The sequence below is a fragment of the Nyctereutes procyonoides genome, unplaced genomic scaffold (genome assembly GCF_905146905.1).
Source record: "Nyctereutes procyonoides isolate TBG_1078 unplaced genomic scaffold, NYPRO_anot_genome, whole genome shotgun sequence".
Lineage (NCBI taxonomy): Eukaryota > Metazoa > Chordata > Mammalia > Carnivora > Canidae > Nyctereutes > Nyctereutes procyonoides.
In genome coordinates this window covers 18,921,884-18,935,981 of record NW_026575048.1, presented here as the reverse complement: position 1 = coordinate 18,935,981, position 14,098 = coordinate 18,921,884, and the positions used below count along the sequence as shown (strand labels likewise).

Sequence of the window (14,098 nt, the reverse complement as noted above, 5' to 3'; positions counted from 1 at the left end):
TCCCTATTCTGATAAGGGCTGAAGGTGATTAGAATCAGATAAGAAGAAAAACAGCCTTAAAAAACGTTTCAAGGGAAACTAAATAGCAAAGCAAGCCAGACTAAGCAGTTTTGCCCACCTCCTCATACTTCTCTCCCATTTCATTTACATCAGAGGTTCCCAAACTTAGCTACACATCATAGTTCTCTGGGGAGCTTCTTAAAAATACAGATTTCTGTGTTCTATATCCAAAGAGTTGGATTCAACAGGTGGGATTGGGAGGAGGGGGCAGGAAAGGTATGTTTAAAAATTTCCAAAGCTGTGAACTGATTTTATGGAAAGAAGCAAATATCCATTTGCTTAGAATGCTGCATTAAAACTATAGCCCTAAACAACAACAACAACAACAACAACAACAAACTATAGCCCTCCAAAGTTCCAAGGAGGGCATCCTGTGATTTTTCAACCATTTCCTCTGAGGGCATCCCGTGATGTTTCAACCATTGATACTAACCTTTTAATATATGCCCAATGGGTAGGACAAAACATAGCCTGAATCCAAATCTGGTTTATGGTTGGAGTAAAATACATGAAAAGGAAAAAATAACTATGACTATTTATTCTATGACGCGAGGGATTACCTACCTGGCTCTGGGACTCCAGTTTAATTTCCTCAGGAGCAGGTTTGGTCATTGGGGTTGGGTTTGTGGTACAAGGATCCATCTGTTCTTTCTTTTCTACTTTCACCTTTACATCATCCAGGCTCAGGTTCGGAGTTGATCTTAAATCTTTCTCATCTTTATCTAAAAGATATCGTAGGAGCTGATGGTCTTTTGATTCTTTTTTCTTTGAAGCATCCAGTTCTAGTTTTACACTCGAGTTCCCTTGTACCTGTCCAGTCACTGATACAGAAGTAGATGCACCGTCCTTTTTATCAGGCTCAACAGACAAAGTGGTGATATCCGAGGGGCTACCCTCCTGTAGGAGCCGGTGCAAAATTTTGTGCCGCTCTGTCAGCGAGCTATGAGAGGAGGGGCAAGAACCGCTTGAAGAGTTAGCAGAGGCAGAGTTGGAAGTGCCTGAGCAAGACAGTACTTCTTTGCAACTTGTGTCTATATCAGCATGCCGTAACTGCTGCTCTGCAGTTGTTGTCAAAAGCTGCACTAGTTTGTGACTGGTTTGAGAGTACTTATTGTCTCCTTCTGAGAGTCTGTCATTGTTATGCAGAAGCCCAGAATCCAGAGGTTTGCCATCAGTAGAGCTGTTGTCAGACTGAATCATTTCATTTAAAATGGATGCAATCTCTTTGTTATCTTTGGACTCAGCTTTTGCTGGTTGTATATTTAATCTGCTAGGTGAATTCTGTGAGCTCATCTGCCTGAGGACTGGAGAACTGGCAGAGAAGCCAACAGAGTTATTGGGTCCTTCATTCATGCTCTGTAAAGATGTTACTGGGATGTTTGAATATGATCGGTTACTATTATTACAGGCAGTACCTGTCATGCTAACGGGGGAGCTTAATGTCGGAATATTAGGAGGGAACGAATTGTTTGGCATCCTGGGCCTTGGTGCTAATCCAGAACTAACTTGTCTCCTTGGAGACATGAACTGTGCGAGAGATATTCCTGTACCTTCCATAGGAGAATTATTGAGGTTTAAAGAGGGGTTAGTGCTCTGGGAACTGGCCTGTCCCTGGTTTAAGGCAACACTGGCTACAATCTGATTTCCAGGTGAGCATCCAAAACTCCCTTGGCTGTTGCTAGAATTACTATGACTGCTGCTATGGAGGTCTGAGCTCTGTTGGCGGTTTATTCTGGGGGACACCATGTTGTTGCTGGATGGTGGCAATGTGGATGAACGGGCCACACCATGAGCTGGTGAGATACTAGAATTGACGGAGGGGTTTACTCGGGGAATTGACATTCCAGAATTAGTGTCATCTTGAGGAGAAAGACCACTGTGTTCCCTGGGGGGAGGGGGAAAAAGACATTATTATTCAAACATCTTCACTGCTTTCCATTAAAATGTCTTTATGATGCATATTATAAACCAAGACCATTAACCCCATTAATATTGCAAGCCATCAAGTAAAAAGCTTCTGTATCACTTTAAATTAAGGAAAAACAGTGGACTGTTAGTGCTACTGTGAATTATTAGCACCACTTAATAGGCAATAGTGCTCATGGTCCCATAAATTTGATAACGGTTTCAGTTATATGGGAAAGAAATCTTTCTTGGCCTTGGAAAAAATCCAATATATGTACTTTTAAGCTTTTTGAAATTTAATACAAATACTTAACATTACAATAATATTTTTGATTGAAAGAGAAACTTCCCACACCTCTGTTTACAAAGTCTTTATTCATGACTCCCTTTTACAGCTTTTAAGTATTTCAACTCCAAAGAGGAAGACTGGGTAAGGAAAATACTGTGTCACTGATGTAAAAATTAAAAAGGGTGATATGCAGACATAGCAGATGTTTTGAAAGAGAAATCACAATATGAAAAAAAGAACTGTGCTAATTCCACTCACAAGCATAAATTAAACTAAAATTAGAAAAAACAGAATACTGAATTCAGATTTTCATCGAGCTCTTTACTCAAATCCATAATTATGACAACAGATTTGTGACTGGTATTACCATGTTCCAATAAGCAAATATATCAGATGAGGAAAAGATGAAGTGAGGGGAAATGTCTTTGTTTTTGTTTAATGCTACATTTTAAATAGTTGCAAATGTAGGGTTTTGAATAATTCATAGGATAAAAGAATGGTTCCATGAATTTACCATATATACCAATGTAAAATGTACTTAGGAGAACAAATTAGAGGCAATGACATTCAAAACTCTCAAGTTGATAGTTTAATGACCTGTAGTTTGAGAAACTGTCAACTTGAACTCAGGAGCCATCAAGTTTGCTCTAATAAGAATACAGCACTTTTAAAAATAAAAATAACAATATTAACAAATTCTGAAATCTTTTTTAAGACCAAAGTTCACATATGGAAAATAGGCTATTTTTAGCCACCTTCTTGGTTTTTACCTCTGAAACACATATTTTCAACCTAACCCTTCCTGTGTGTTTGTGTTTTTTTGAACAATAAGGTTATTGTTAGGCTAAAACCCAATATGGATATATTGAATATATACTCATCACACTAGCTTGATACCTAATTTAGAATTTTTGTTTTCTAGCCATCAAGAGAATAAAAAAATTTTCTCTAAGAAGAGATATGTGAACTGATTTATTTCATATGAAGCTCTCCAAATAAGTAGTACCTGTCGATGATATGAATTCCCATGATGAAAGGTTGCATGTCTGGACTTTGAGGGTAGCAAAGTTTACACTTGGTGTGGGCGCTAAGCATTGTCCCATCATTCAATATGAATCTATAGGATGGGCTGGAGGCAGTGCCACGAGTCATCACTGTTTCAAACAAAAGAAAAACCTAGTTAAAATTCTGACACTTGCACTTTGGGCAGAGGAGAGTTACCAAGCCTTATTTCTACCTTGAGCCTCATTTTAAATGACCTCCCAACAGCTGCCTGCTCAAACTCAAAATAAAGAATAGTTTAGACAAAGCAGATATCTGAAGGGGGAGAAGGATTCTGGCTGAAATAGACACTTGATGACAAGTTTTAACTTAGTACTACTTGAATGAGTGCCTCCTCACATAAGTTAAAATAATGAAGAAACTTCAAAACCAGGAAAAAAAAATCAACTTTAATCTCTCCATAATGGGACAGTTCTTCAAATTTATTAGGTGTCCATTAAAAATACCAGCAAGTAATCGTCTCCCTTTCAGAATTATCTCTAACAAGTTTGTTTTTTTCCTTTTGCTGGCTGATTTTTTTTAAAAATATTTTATTTATTTATTCATGAGAGACAGAGAGAGAGAGGCAGAGACACAGGCAGAGGGAGAAGCAGGCTCCATGCAGGGAGCCTGAAGTGGGGACTCGATCCCGGGTCTCCAGGATCATGCCCTGGGCTGAAGGCAGCACTAAACCGCTGTGCCACCGGGACTGCCCTGCTGGCTGATTTTTTAATAACAGCTTTACTGAGATCATTCATACACCATAATATTCATCCTTTATGTTTTTATTAGTTTGCAGAGTCACTGAACTGAAATTCAAATTTAATTTTTCACTCAGGAATGTGAATCACTAAGGTCTCATCTTGTCAAATTTGTGTATTTACATATATATATTATTTTTTATGTTAGTGTAGTAAAAAATTAAGATAAAGGCAACTGTTACTAATACAAAAAACAAAAACTAGATTAAGGCATTCATATCACTATATAAACAACATAATTTACTTCTGTCTTAAAGGTTTATTAATAGCAGGCAAAATTCTAACCATATTGTTAAGTATTTATTAAATATGTAAGGGCTATACCAAACTACTAAGTAAGAAAATGTCACTGATGTTTTAGCAATATGATACAATTCTATTTTAAGAAAGATTTAATAGGTAGATTCAGCTATAGGTTAAAAATCATAGTCATGGAAACACAAGAATTACTACCACAAATGACTATTACAATTTAGCCTGTAATAAATGTTAGTACTATTTTTCATAGACATTTCAGAAAGCCCTTCTATTACATTTTAAAGACACGTTAAAGAGATTTAAAATGACCAATTAATAATAAATATCTTTTGAAACTACATATTACTTAAGAGAAGACACTCTCTTTTACTGCTTTGGGTATACCTCATATGCTAAAGAGGGTATAAACTGTTGTAAACCTATACCATACAAAAATAAGCCTAAATACTAAAATTAAGACATAGACTTAATTGAAAGGATTAAGACTGATTGATGTCCAATCAACCACATTCCTTACCCATCTGGCAATTTCAGCCAGAAATCACTGGTATATTTACCAAATATAACATAGGGAGAAACTTAGTACCTAATGAAATAATAAATGATGAAAGAGTCTTAAATGAAATGGATAATTTTTCTATTTAAGGATATAAATAAATGTTTTGCTATAACAAAACCCTAAAAAAATGTAATGATTCCAAATTGTCAAAATCTTTTTAACAGTATATTTTAGAAAACACATCTATAACAAAAAAGTAGCATTTCAAGATAAATTATTAATTTGGGAGAAAAATAAAGCTTTATTATATAAAGGGCCAGGCAATATATTTCATGTTATTTTGTTTATATCATTTTATCTCTCTCTTCATCAGTTTATTGTTTTTTAGGATCTCCCCATTCTCCTGAAAAACACTGGCTCTTCACTACTGAACTGTACTGTCACCAGCCACATGTGGCTATTTAAACTTAAAATTAAATAAAATTTTAAGTTCAGTTCCTCAGCTACATTTCAACTACTCGGTAGTGACATGTAACTACTGTCTCCCATACTCAACAGTGTGTGTATGTATGTATATATATGTATATACATACACACACACACAACCCGACTTTACTTTCATTCCAATCTTATTTTTCATTGCTTCCTAAATATTTCCTCTGTCACTTTAAATAAGAGGTAGATAACTTTACACACACTTATCTTTCTTCAGCAACTAAAATAAACATAAGGGCTAGTACTGTGTCCCATTCTTATTTTCCACTCTCCTTGAATCTCATGTAAACAGATTAATACTGACTTGTGATCAACTACCATAACACTTCCTTAAGGGGAGATTTTAGATCTTAGCTGTGTTCTCTAATGCTTTTCTCAATTTATGTTCTTGCTCTAGTAGGAATCTGGACTTAACTTTTTTTTTTTTTAAGATTTATTTATCCATGAGAGAGAGAGAGAGAGAGAGAGAGAGAGAGAGAGAGAGAGAGAGAGAGAGAGAGGCAGAGACACAGGAGGAGGGAGAAGCAGGCTCCATGCCGGGAGCCCGATGTGGGACTCGATCCCAGGACTCCAGGATCGCGCCCTGGGCCAAAGGCAGGTGCTAAACCGCTGAGCCACCCAGGGATCCCTGGACTTAACTTTTGTAATGAAAATTAATAGAAATTTCTTGATTTATTAGCCCTATAAAGTGAGAAAGAACTAGAAACCCAGACTAGCATAGAAACCTTTAAATGCTTAATGTGGATTACAGAACCATCACTGGTCCTTTTGGTAACTATGCTGTCTTAATTTGGGACTCTATCTATCCAAAACAGTAAAAATTCCAAAATTGGGGAACTCCTATTAACTTTATATAAGGAAATTACCACACTTTAATTTTTGAAGTTAGATTATTTATTTTGGATGATAATGTGTGGAAAAAGACTTAACACACATCATTATTCACAGTCATTTTCTGAAAAGGAAAAAAGGTAATATAAGCTATGGTAAAACTTTAGTTATTAGAATTAAGGCTATCCAATTAACTAAAATTCTTCTGATGCTCAGTTTTTCAGATGGAAAGGTAAACAGGAAGGTAGCATGGATCAATGAAAAGAACAAGACCCTAGAAGTCAGATTCAGGCTTGAACTCTGACTTTGTCATTTACAACTTTAGGACTTCATAATGCAAATTAACCTTCTCCCATCATCACTAAAATGGAGCCAGTAATGCTGTAAGATAATATCTGGTATGGAGCTTAGTATATAGCAGGTACTAAATGAATATTTCCTGAATAAACATCAAAGAAGGAACAAGCAAACACAAAGTACCTATGTCCTGAGTACAGACACATTCAGCCAATCCCTAGATACCATTCACACCAATAGCTTTGATCATATGTAACAATCATGAATATTTTGAATTAAGACATGAGTAAGGGAGCCACAGTTCTTTATAGAGCTGGCTGGATAAATGTTTGCTCTGCACATCAAATTTTCCCTATAAAGGGTTTCAAGGTTACGATGAGTCAAAACTATCTGGAATGTCATTTTGATCACAGGTCCTGGCCTTGTTTTCCAGTCTAGTATTGCCAGGTATATAGCTAGCTGGTATTGTGATCCTTGACTCGTGTCCATTTCTAAAATTTTTAGAGCACTTAGTGGGGAGGAACACCATTGATGAGGTAGCTCTGACACCCCCAGAAACTCTTCTAGGAACCTTTTAAAATAACAACTGTTTTGTTTTGTTTTCCCCTCCAGAGTAGGCCTCAACAGAGCTATGAAGTAAAGGAAACCATTTCCTCTGGTCATAGCAGCTGTAAAAGTAGAGCTATTTGGGTTTTTGATTCCACCCAATTTGGTGCCAAGATAACCTTAACAAGCATGCTTTACTGATATTAACTAAATGGATAGGTATAAAATGTATGGTAGGGTACTACAGGTCAATGCTGGTAGAGGCTTCTTTTTCCTTTTGGTATTTCCCTAGATATATGCAGAAAATGCAATTTTAAAAACAGTTATCAAGATAAAGGAAAAATAATTATCCCAGATGCTCGAAGATTTTCAATTATCAATGGGTTAATCCTATTCGGTATATGAAATTTCTTAAAAAGGGAAATAAATTCATATTTTAAGTTTTTTCAACAAGCCTGACAAAAAAAGATTTTCAGCTAACTCTGTTATATGGACCATGGAATTAATCACAGTACACCAGTCTCAAAGAATATTCTAGTTAATCATTCATAGGGGAACTTAGGTTTTATAGCAATGCTTCCAAACTTCTTGGTACTGTAAACTCCTTCTAATTGTCTTGTGATTTTTTAAATTAAAATAATTTTATTTTGTGATTATAACGTTAAGATAACTGAGAAGTGAACAAAGAATAAGATAAAGTCATTTGTAATCTCATCACTCAGAGTCACCACTGTCCACATTTTGTAAACCCTCTAAGAATTGGATAAACATCCAAGCATGAGATCATACTACATACGCTGTGTTTTCACAGCCTATTTTTCAATATAACAATATATCATGGACATCTTTCAAAGAAAAGAAATGATGATCCATTACATCACTGATAATAGGTAAGCAGAACTTTTATAAAACTTTCCTAGGCTATGTTAACATTCCCATGACTGCTACTCTCCCCAAGTGCTGATAGATGTGCTATAGGAATAAGTATTCTGAGGAAAAAGAAGTCTGGATAACAAAGTCAAACAGGTACTTTTACCTCCCAGAAACTTACTTTATATGTCTTATGAATTCCCAAGAGTGAGAAACTGAAACATTCCCCAAACTTAATTCAGCATGAAACATCATTCTTTAGTTACAGCTATTAATATCTTGTGGAATGTAGGTTTATGTTTTCCAAATTTCTTTTCACCCAGAAAACATCTTAGACTATAGACTGATTCTGTAGTGTGGGTGCAGTCCAGAAATCTGGTTTAACAACTGCCCTGGATAAATGTTATCAAGGACCCTTGGGAAGCATTTAACCTAAAACTTTCTTAAAGGAATGGTTCTCAATCCAACTGAACCTGGAAAACTTTTCCAAACCATACACACCTAACACAGACCTCCTCCTAGTTTAAAAAGTTCCTCAGGTGATCCTGATATTCCTTCCCCCCTAAACTCAGTGAAGAACCACTACTATAACCTAGTTCATGATGAATGCCCACATATTCTTAGGCTGAAATGTGGGGCTTCTTTCCAAATTTGATTCTGGAAAATAAAATAGTAAACTCCCTTTAAAAGCAGTCCATGAGCATCTCTGACAAAAGCAGCTAAAAAACTAAGCTAAGAACTAACTTAAAGTTTAATACATATTAGGATTTTCTACCAGTCACTGCCTTCAAAGAGTAAGTTAATGGGCAGGAAAATTAAAAAAAAAAAAAGACTCAAAAACTATAGTTTTACAAACTTTTAACTTTTTTAAAGTTTCATACAAAGTCAAGTTTCACACAGTGACATAATTTCACTCTTTTCACCCAGACCCTTATGTGAAGAGGGAGTAATGAAACTGCAAATACAAACTTATACCTCCCCCGACTCTTGACAGACCAATGGATCTCACACTTGATGTACACTTAAGCACTGCCTTTGGAGCTTCCGATACCTGGGCCCTCACAGGAGGCTGCAATTCAGCATGCCAATATCTTTAACAGATGATCCCCATGTAAGAGTTTCATGGGGTACAGTTTTCTTACCAGGTTAGATACTGCTGAATATGAAATACCAAAAAAGATCTGTTCAATCCATGCACACTTTTAGGCAAATTGACCAGATTCTCCAAAACTATATAATAAGAGTCATGTGAACTCTGGACAACAGTGCTGAGAAAAACACAAGTTCTCTCTGTTGAGGAATGTTTTCTTCCCAAAGAAGTGGAAGAAAAGGACATGAAGAAATGACTAATGGGGAAGAGGTGTTGAATTATATTATCTTACATTTTACTCTAAATTGTTTTACTTCATATATTAATGAGGTACTTGTTATACTTTAATCAGTATTTTTATAGAGAATTCTAATGATTTAGAAACATATCAACTGTGGTTCAGTCACATCCATAGGGAATCTAATCATTTAGAGAATAAGACAGTAATCTAGATCTGTTTTGCCTAGGTGGAAGTATGTGTAAATTATAGGAAAATAAAATTAATTAAAAGTCTTCCAAATAAAGTCTTGGGAGGCCCAACTTAAAAAGTTAAGGTGAAAACCAAACAGTATAATATACTTCAGCATTTTGGCAGTGAATGAAGATAGTGCTCTGAGTCTCAAACTTATGCGAAAGTCAAGTGCCATTCTTGGTAGAGGGAATCATGAAGTTTGTAACCAATAAATGGCATTAGTTGCTTATTGCAATGGTTTCCAAACCTGACTGCACCAGGATGGCCGGGAAACTTTAAAAAAAATGTAGGTTCTTGGTCCTATCCACTGAAATACCATCTTTGGGGAAGGTATCAGTCTAGTAAGAGGCCCAATGGAGAACTATGAGTCTGTAGGAAGTTGTTCCAGAAGCAATCAGACTAATGAGATTCAGAATAGATAGATGGCTTCCAGGAAAAAAACAAAACAAAACAAAACAAGCTGCTTCCTCTCCACATACCACCAGAAAGCAGTTGACCTAAAATATAATAAATGGAAAAATCATCTATAAAGTTAGGAAACGTAATATTACAGGAAATATTAAAATTAAGAAGGTTGATGGAACACTGAAAAATATTTTTTAAACTATTTTTCAGGAAGAGCCATACAAAGAGACTCTTCAAAGAAACTATTAGAGAATAGAGAATAAATTATACAGAGAATGGAGTACTAGGCTAACATAATTATGTAACAATATTTTTAAAGTATATCAAAACCCTCACTTCTGAAACTCTATGAACTTTCTCAAATAATTTTCCCTGTGTTTCCTGTAATATGATTAAATTCCTTAAGGGCAGGGAATTTACTTTATCTCTTAGAGTACTATGACATAGCATATACACAGTTCTTAATTTAATATGACATATTTTTAACTCCAAACTTCATCCTGAGTCCAGTGATACAGGTACCATAACAGTAATGAAGTAAACCTGTGAGATACAGATTTCTGTATTATCTAGAAGTCCTTTCACATGCCTTTTCTGCTGGGAATGATCTTCAAAAGTCAGACGACATTATTACTTCATTTCTGAAGCCATCCCTGATTCTCCAAGCCAGAATTAGTTTTTTTTTTCTTCTTTGGTTATACCTCTGGGTATAAGCTCATATGACACTGATATTTAAAGTCATTTATTGTCCTAATATATTTTGAGCTCCTTGAGGGCAAAACCCTGCTTCTTAGCCATCGCTGTATCTCTGCCACCTGACATAGTGGTCTATGTATGTGAGGAACTTGATACATGTCTGCTGAATGAATGAATGAATGAATGAGTGAGTGAGTGACCACCACATGATACCCTGTTCTTTAAAATGTGCATCCCAAATTCAGGATCCACTCATGAATTACTTTGCTTACCCATTTCTTCCTTTCCTAAAACTGATTATTGCAAAAACTGTAATTTGGAGAAAATACTTATCAAGCCATAAGTTCTATACAATTTACTTCATATTAATAAAAAGGTCAATACAAATAATCAAGAGAAAAAACTTTACCTTCTTGAAATAGTTGTCTGGCATAAGACGGTTCTCTGCCCTGAGGTTGGAAAAAAGCATAAATGCACTTCCTCACTAAATCTTCCCAGCCAGTTCTGCCAGCAGCTCTCAGGGAGCTAGTATCAATAGAGATGATTTTACCTACATGAAAAACAGAAGTTTACATTTGTGATAGCTTCTTGATGTAAGTCACCCATATTTCAAAATCAACAACTATATCTAAGAAATTTGCTGCTGCCCCTAAATGCTTAATGGACAAAACCATTAATAAACACCATTAATTTTTATTACATATGGTAACAGTGTATATAACACTTACATGATAATAAAATCTGTTTTGGTCTTGGAATGTGTAATATATTTATCATATTCTAAAATTCGATTCCAGTCAAGTATTACAGTTGTACCATTAAGACCTGAAGCTGCACAGACTAATGAAAATCCAACTCCTCTGGTTTGCTCTTTGGATTCTACTCTCTATATACTAAATGACTAGATTACTTATTGGGAAAGGAGAGACAGAGATGAAATATATTTTGGTTTAAATTCATTTCCAATAACAAAGTGAAGAGAATATGAGAAAGTAAGCAAGACTTTCCTTTTGTACTTCCTCTTGGGCCACAGGCAATATTGCATTTAAGAGTAAACAAAGACTGAAGACAATAAAAGTTAAATCAGAAAAAGATAACAAGTGAGAGCACTAAGACTGGCTAGACATTCTGCACAAAGAACATATGCTTTATAAAATGTAGTGGCGATTTGCTACTGTTAGCATATTTGAACAAATTTCCTAAATGGCTATGGAAGAATTCAGGAAAATTATTCCTTAGTTAGCCGGGGCCAATTCATTTAGTTTGGGATTACCTAGATTTGTTTTATTTCTTTATGCAATCTTTTATTAACATAACATATGTAAGATATATATGAATTAGATTAATAAAATGAAAATCTGCAAACCTACCATCCAATTTCAGAACTTGAACATAACCTATACCATTCCATTATGTGTGTATCCTCACCTGTCATATCCCTCTGTTTTTATACTTTCCTATCAAGGGACATCTAAATCGTATTGCTTTTTGTTATTACAATCAATGCTGCTGCAAACACTGTCTACATTTTCATGGTGGCATGTGTTTGAGAGTTTCTCTAGGGTACATATGTAGGAACAGAACAGCTGAGTCATAGGTTATGTGAATGTCCAACTTTATAACATTAAACTGTTTCCCAGAAACTTATATAAGAGTTACTATTAATCCAACATCATCTCCATCACTTGAGGTACTGTCAGGCTTCTTTACTTTTTACAATTAGTAGGTCAAAAATGTTTATGATCTAAATTTGTACTTCCTAACTCATGAGGTTAAGTATTTTTCACGTTTCCTCTTCTGTGAATCACTGACTTATCTTTTTTATCTTCCTTCTTCTTACAATCAACTCAAACCTATTGTACTTTTTGTGCATCCTCATTTTAACTAACCCCTTCTTTATATATTTCACTTGGTTTGTTTGGAAATAAATTTATTAGGCCTCTTTAACTCAGAGTCTTGAATCTGATATATCTGAGTCTGTCTGATAAGGCTGTCACCCAAGTTTTGGTAAGAACGTAAATGGTAGAAAGGAAAGAAATTCACACTTAAATAAAGGAATTTTGTTATTTAAGAATAGTTTGTGGAAAGCCTGGTGAACACTTAATTGCAACTATAGACAATTACAGATTTTCTAAGAATTATAATTTTTTACTCTTTGCCTCTTATTACATCAGAGGTCAAGAGTTGGTTATAGCAGAGAATCAACTGTCACATGGATCTTCACATGCAACAATGCTTCTCAGGGCCAATGACTAAGGGTGGGGTGTGTGTGTGTGTTCATGTTTATGTATTCATGTCAGTACTAATCGGAGGGGAGAAAGTGATCAAATTATTAGTAATGGTAACAAATAATTAGGTAATGCAGTGACTATCTTAGAAAATCATGAACAGGCTGATTTGAAAGTTTAACCAACCAACCAAACCAACAGGTAAGCCACTGTACAACATTTCTTGGTAGAAGACTTTCTTTTAAAAGGACATGAAATGAACCACCCCATGTAGAATTAAAACTACTACTAAAATTTAAGGAATTAAATATCTAATACTTACTGCAACTAGTTTATTAATTTTTATCTATATCAGTTTGATGATACTATAATAAAATGTTCTTTACATTTTAAGAACACTATTTCTTTGGCACCTTTCTATTTTCCTTATATTTTACATTTCCTCTGGTATCTTTTATGTAATAAGTGTGTGCAGTAGAGTGATGTCCTTGTAATAGTGCTTTGGTGAAAGGCAATGCAATATAAAGCAAGAGGGCTTAAGGATGTCTGTTCTCAGCAATTAGCTGTATGGTTTTGGAAAAGTCACCATTCTATCATTTGTTAAATGAGTGGGCTAGAATCTGTGATCTCTGAGGTTCCTTCTAGATTTATAATTATTTTATGATTCAGAGCTTAATTTTAAAATCTGTATACATTTACCTCAAAATCAGATATATCTAAGATTTTAATCCTGGTTCTTTGGTCAGGAATAAAACTATCAGTAATAACATTGTTCCTGTGGAAAAATACAGTCTTCTTTAATCCAGTTTAAGGGGTGCCTGGATGGCTCAGTCAGTTAAGCATCTGGCTCTTGATTTTGGCTCAGGTCATGATCTTACAGTCTTGAGATCAAGCCCTATGGCAGGATCTGTGCTCAGCAGGGAGTCTGCTTCTCTCCCTCTGCCCCTCCCCCCACTTGTGCACACTCTCCCTCTCTCAAATTTTTAAAAATTTATAAAAATAATCCAATTTAAGATTCAATGTATAGAAATGCAATACAAGAAAAAGCTGTAATATATTGTTCCTAAATTATCCTCATAATTTTTAGGCCTCCTTTGTCTCCATTTATTTTGTAGCCTGACTACCACCCTTTCTACCAAGCTTTTATTCTGCTCATAAGCCCTTACTTGGTTTTAGTGACCCAAAAGACCAATTACATTTTCAGTGGACCCTATTTTTTCTCCATGCATTAGTATTTTTGGTTTTCAATAAAGGTTATTAAATTTTTCCAGAGCTGTTCATTGGTGGAAAATGGAAAAGGACATGTAGATGGAAGACTCAAAGAAGGAATGAAGAAAGTTATGGTAAGGGATAAT

The 14,098-nt window shown here is 35.2% G+C and overlaps 1 protein-coding gene across 9 annotated transcripts in view; it reads right to left on the bottom strand.

The window, feature by feature from the left end:
- NCOA1 (nuclear receptor coactivator 1) overlaps positions 1–14,098 on the bottom strand; it is a 245,257-nt gene that overhangs the window by 53,366 nt on the left and 177,793 nt on the right. For all 9 annotated transcript variants that reach the window (XM_055327207.1, XM_055327201.1, XM_055327209.1 and 6 more), the window contains 3 exons: positions 10,925–11,065; positions 3,261–3,408; positions 625–1,945 (listed from right to left, as the gene is read on the bottom strand). In XM_055327207.1, the coding sequence (XP_055183182.1) occupies positions 625–1,945; positions 3,261–3,408; positions 10,925–11,065 (1,610 nt within the window). The remainder of the gene's footprint in view (positions 1–624; positions 1,946–3,260; positions 3,409–10,924; positions 11,066–14,098) is intronic.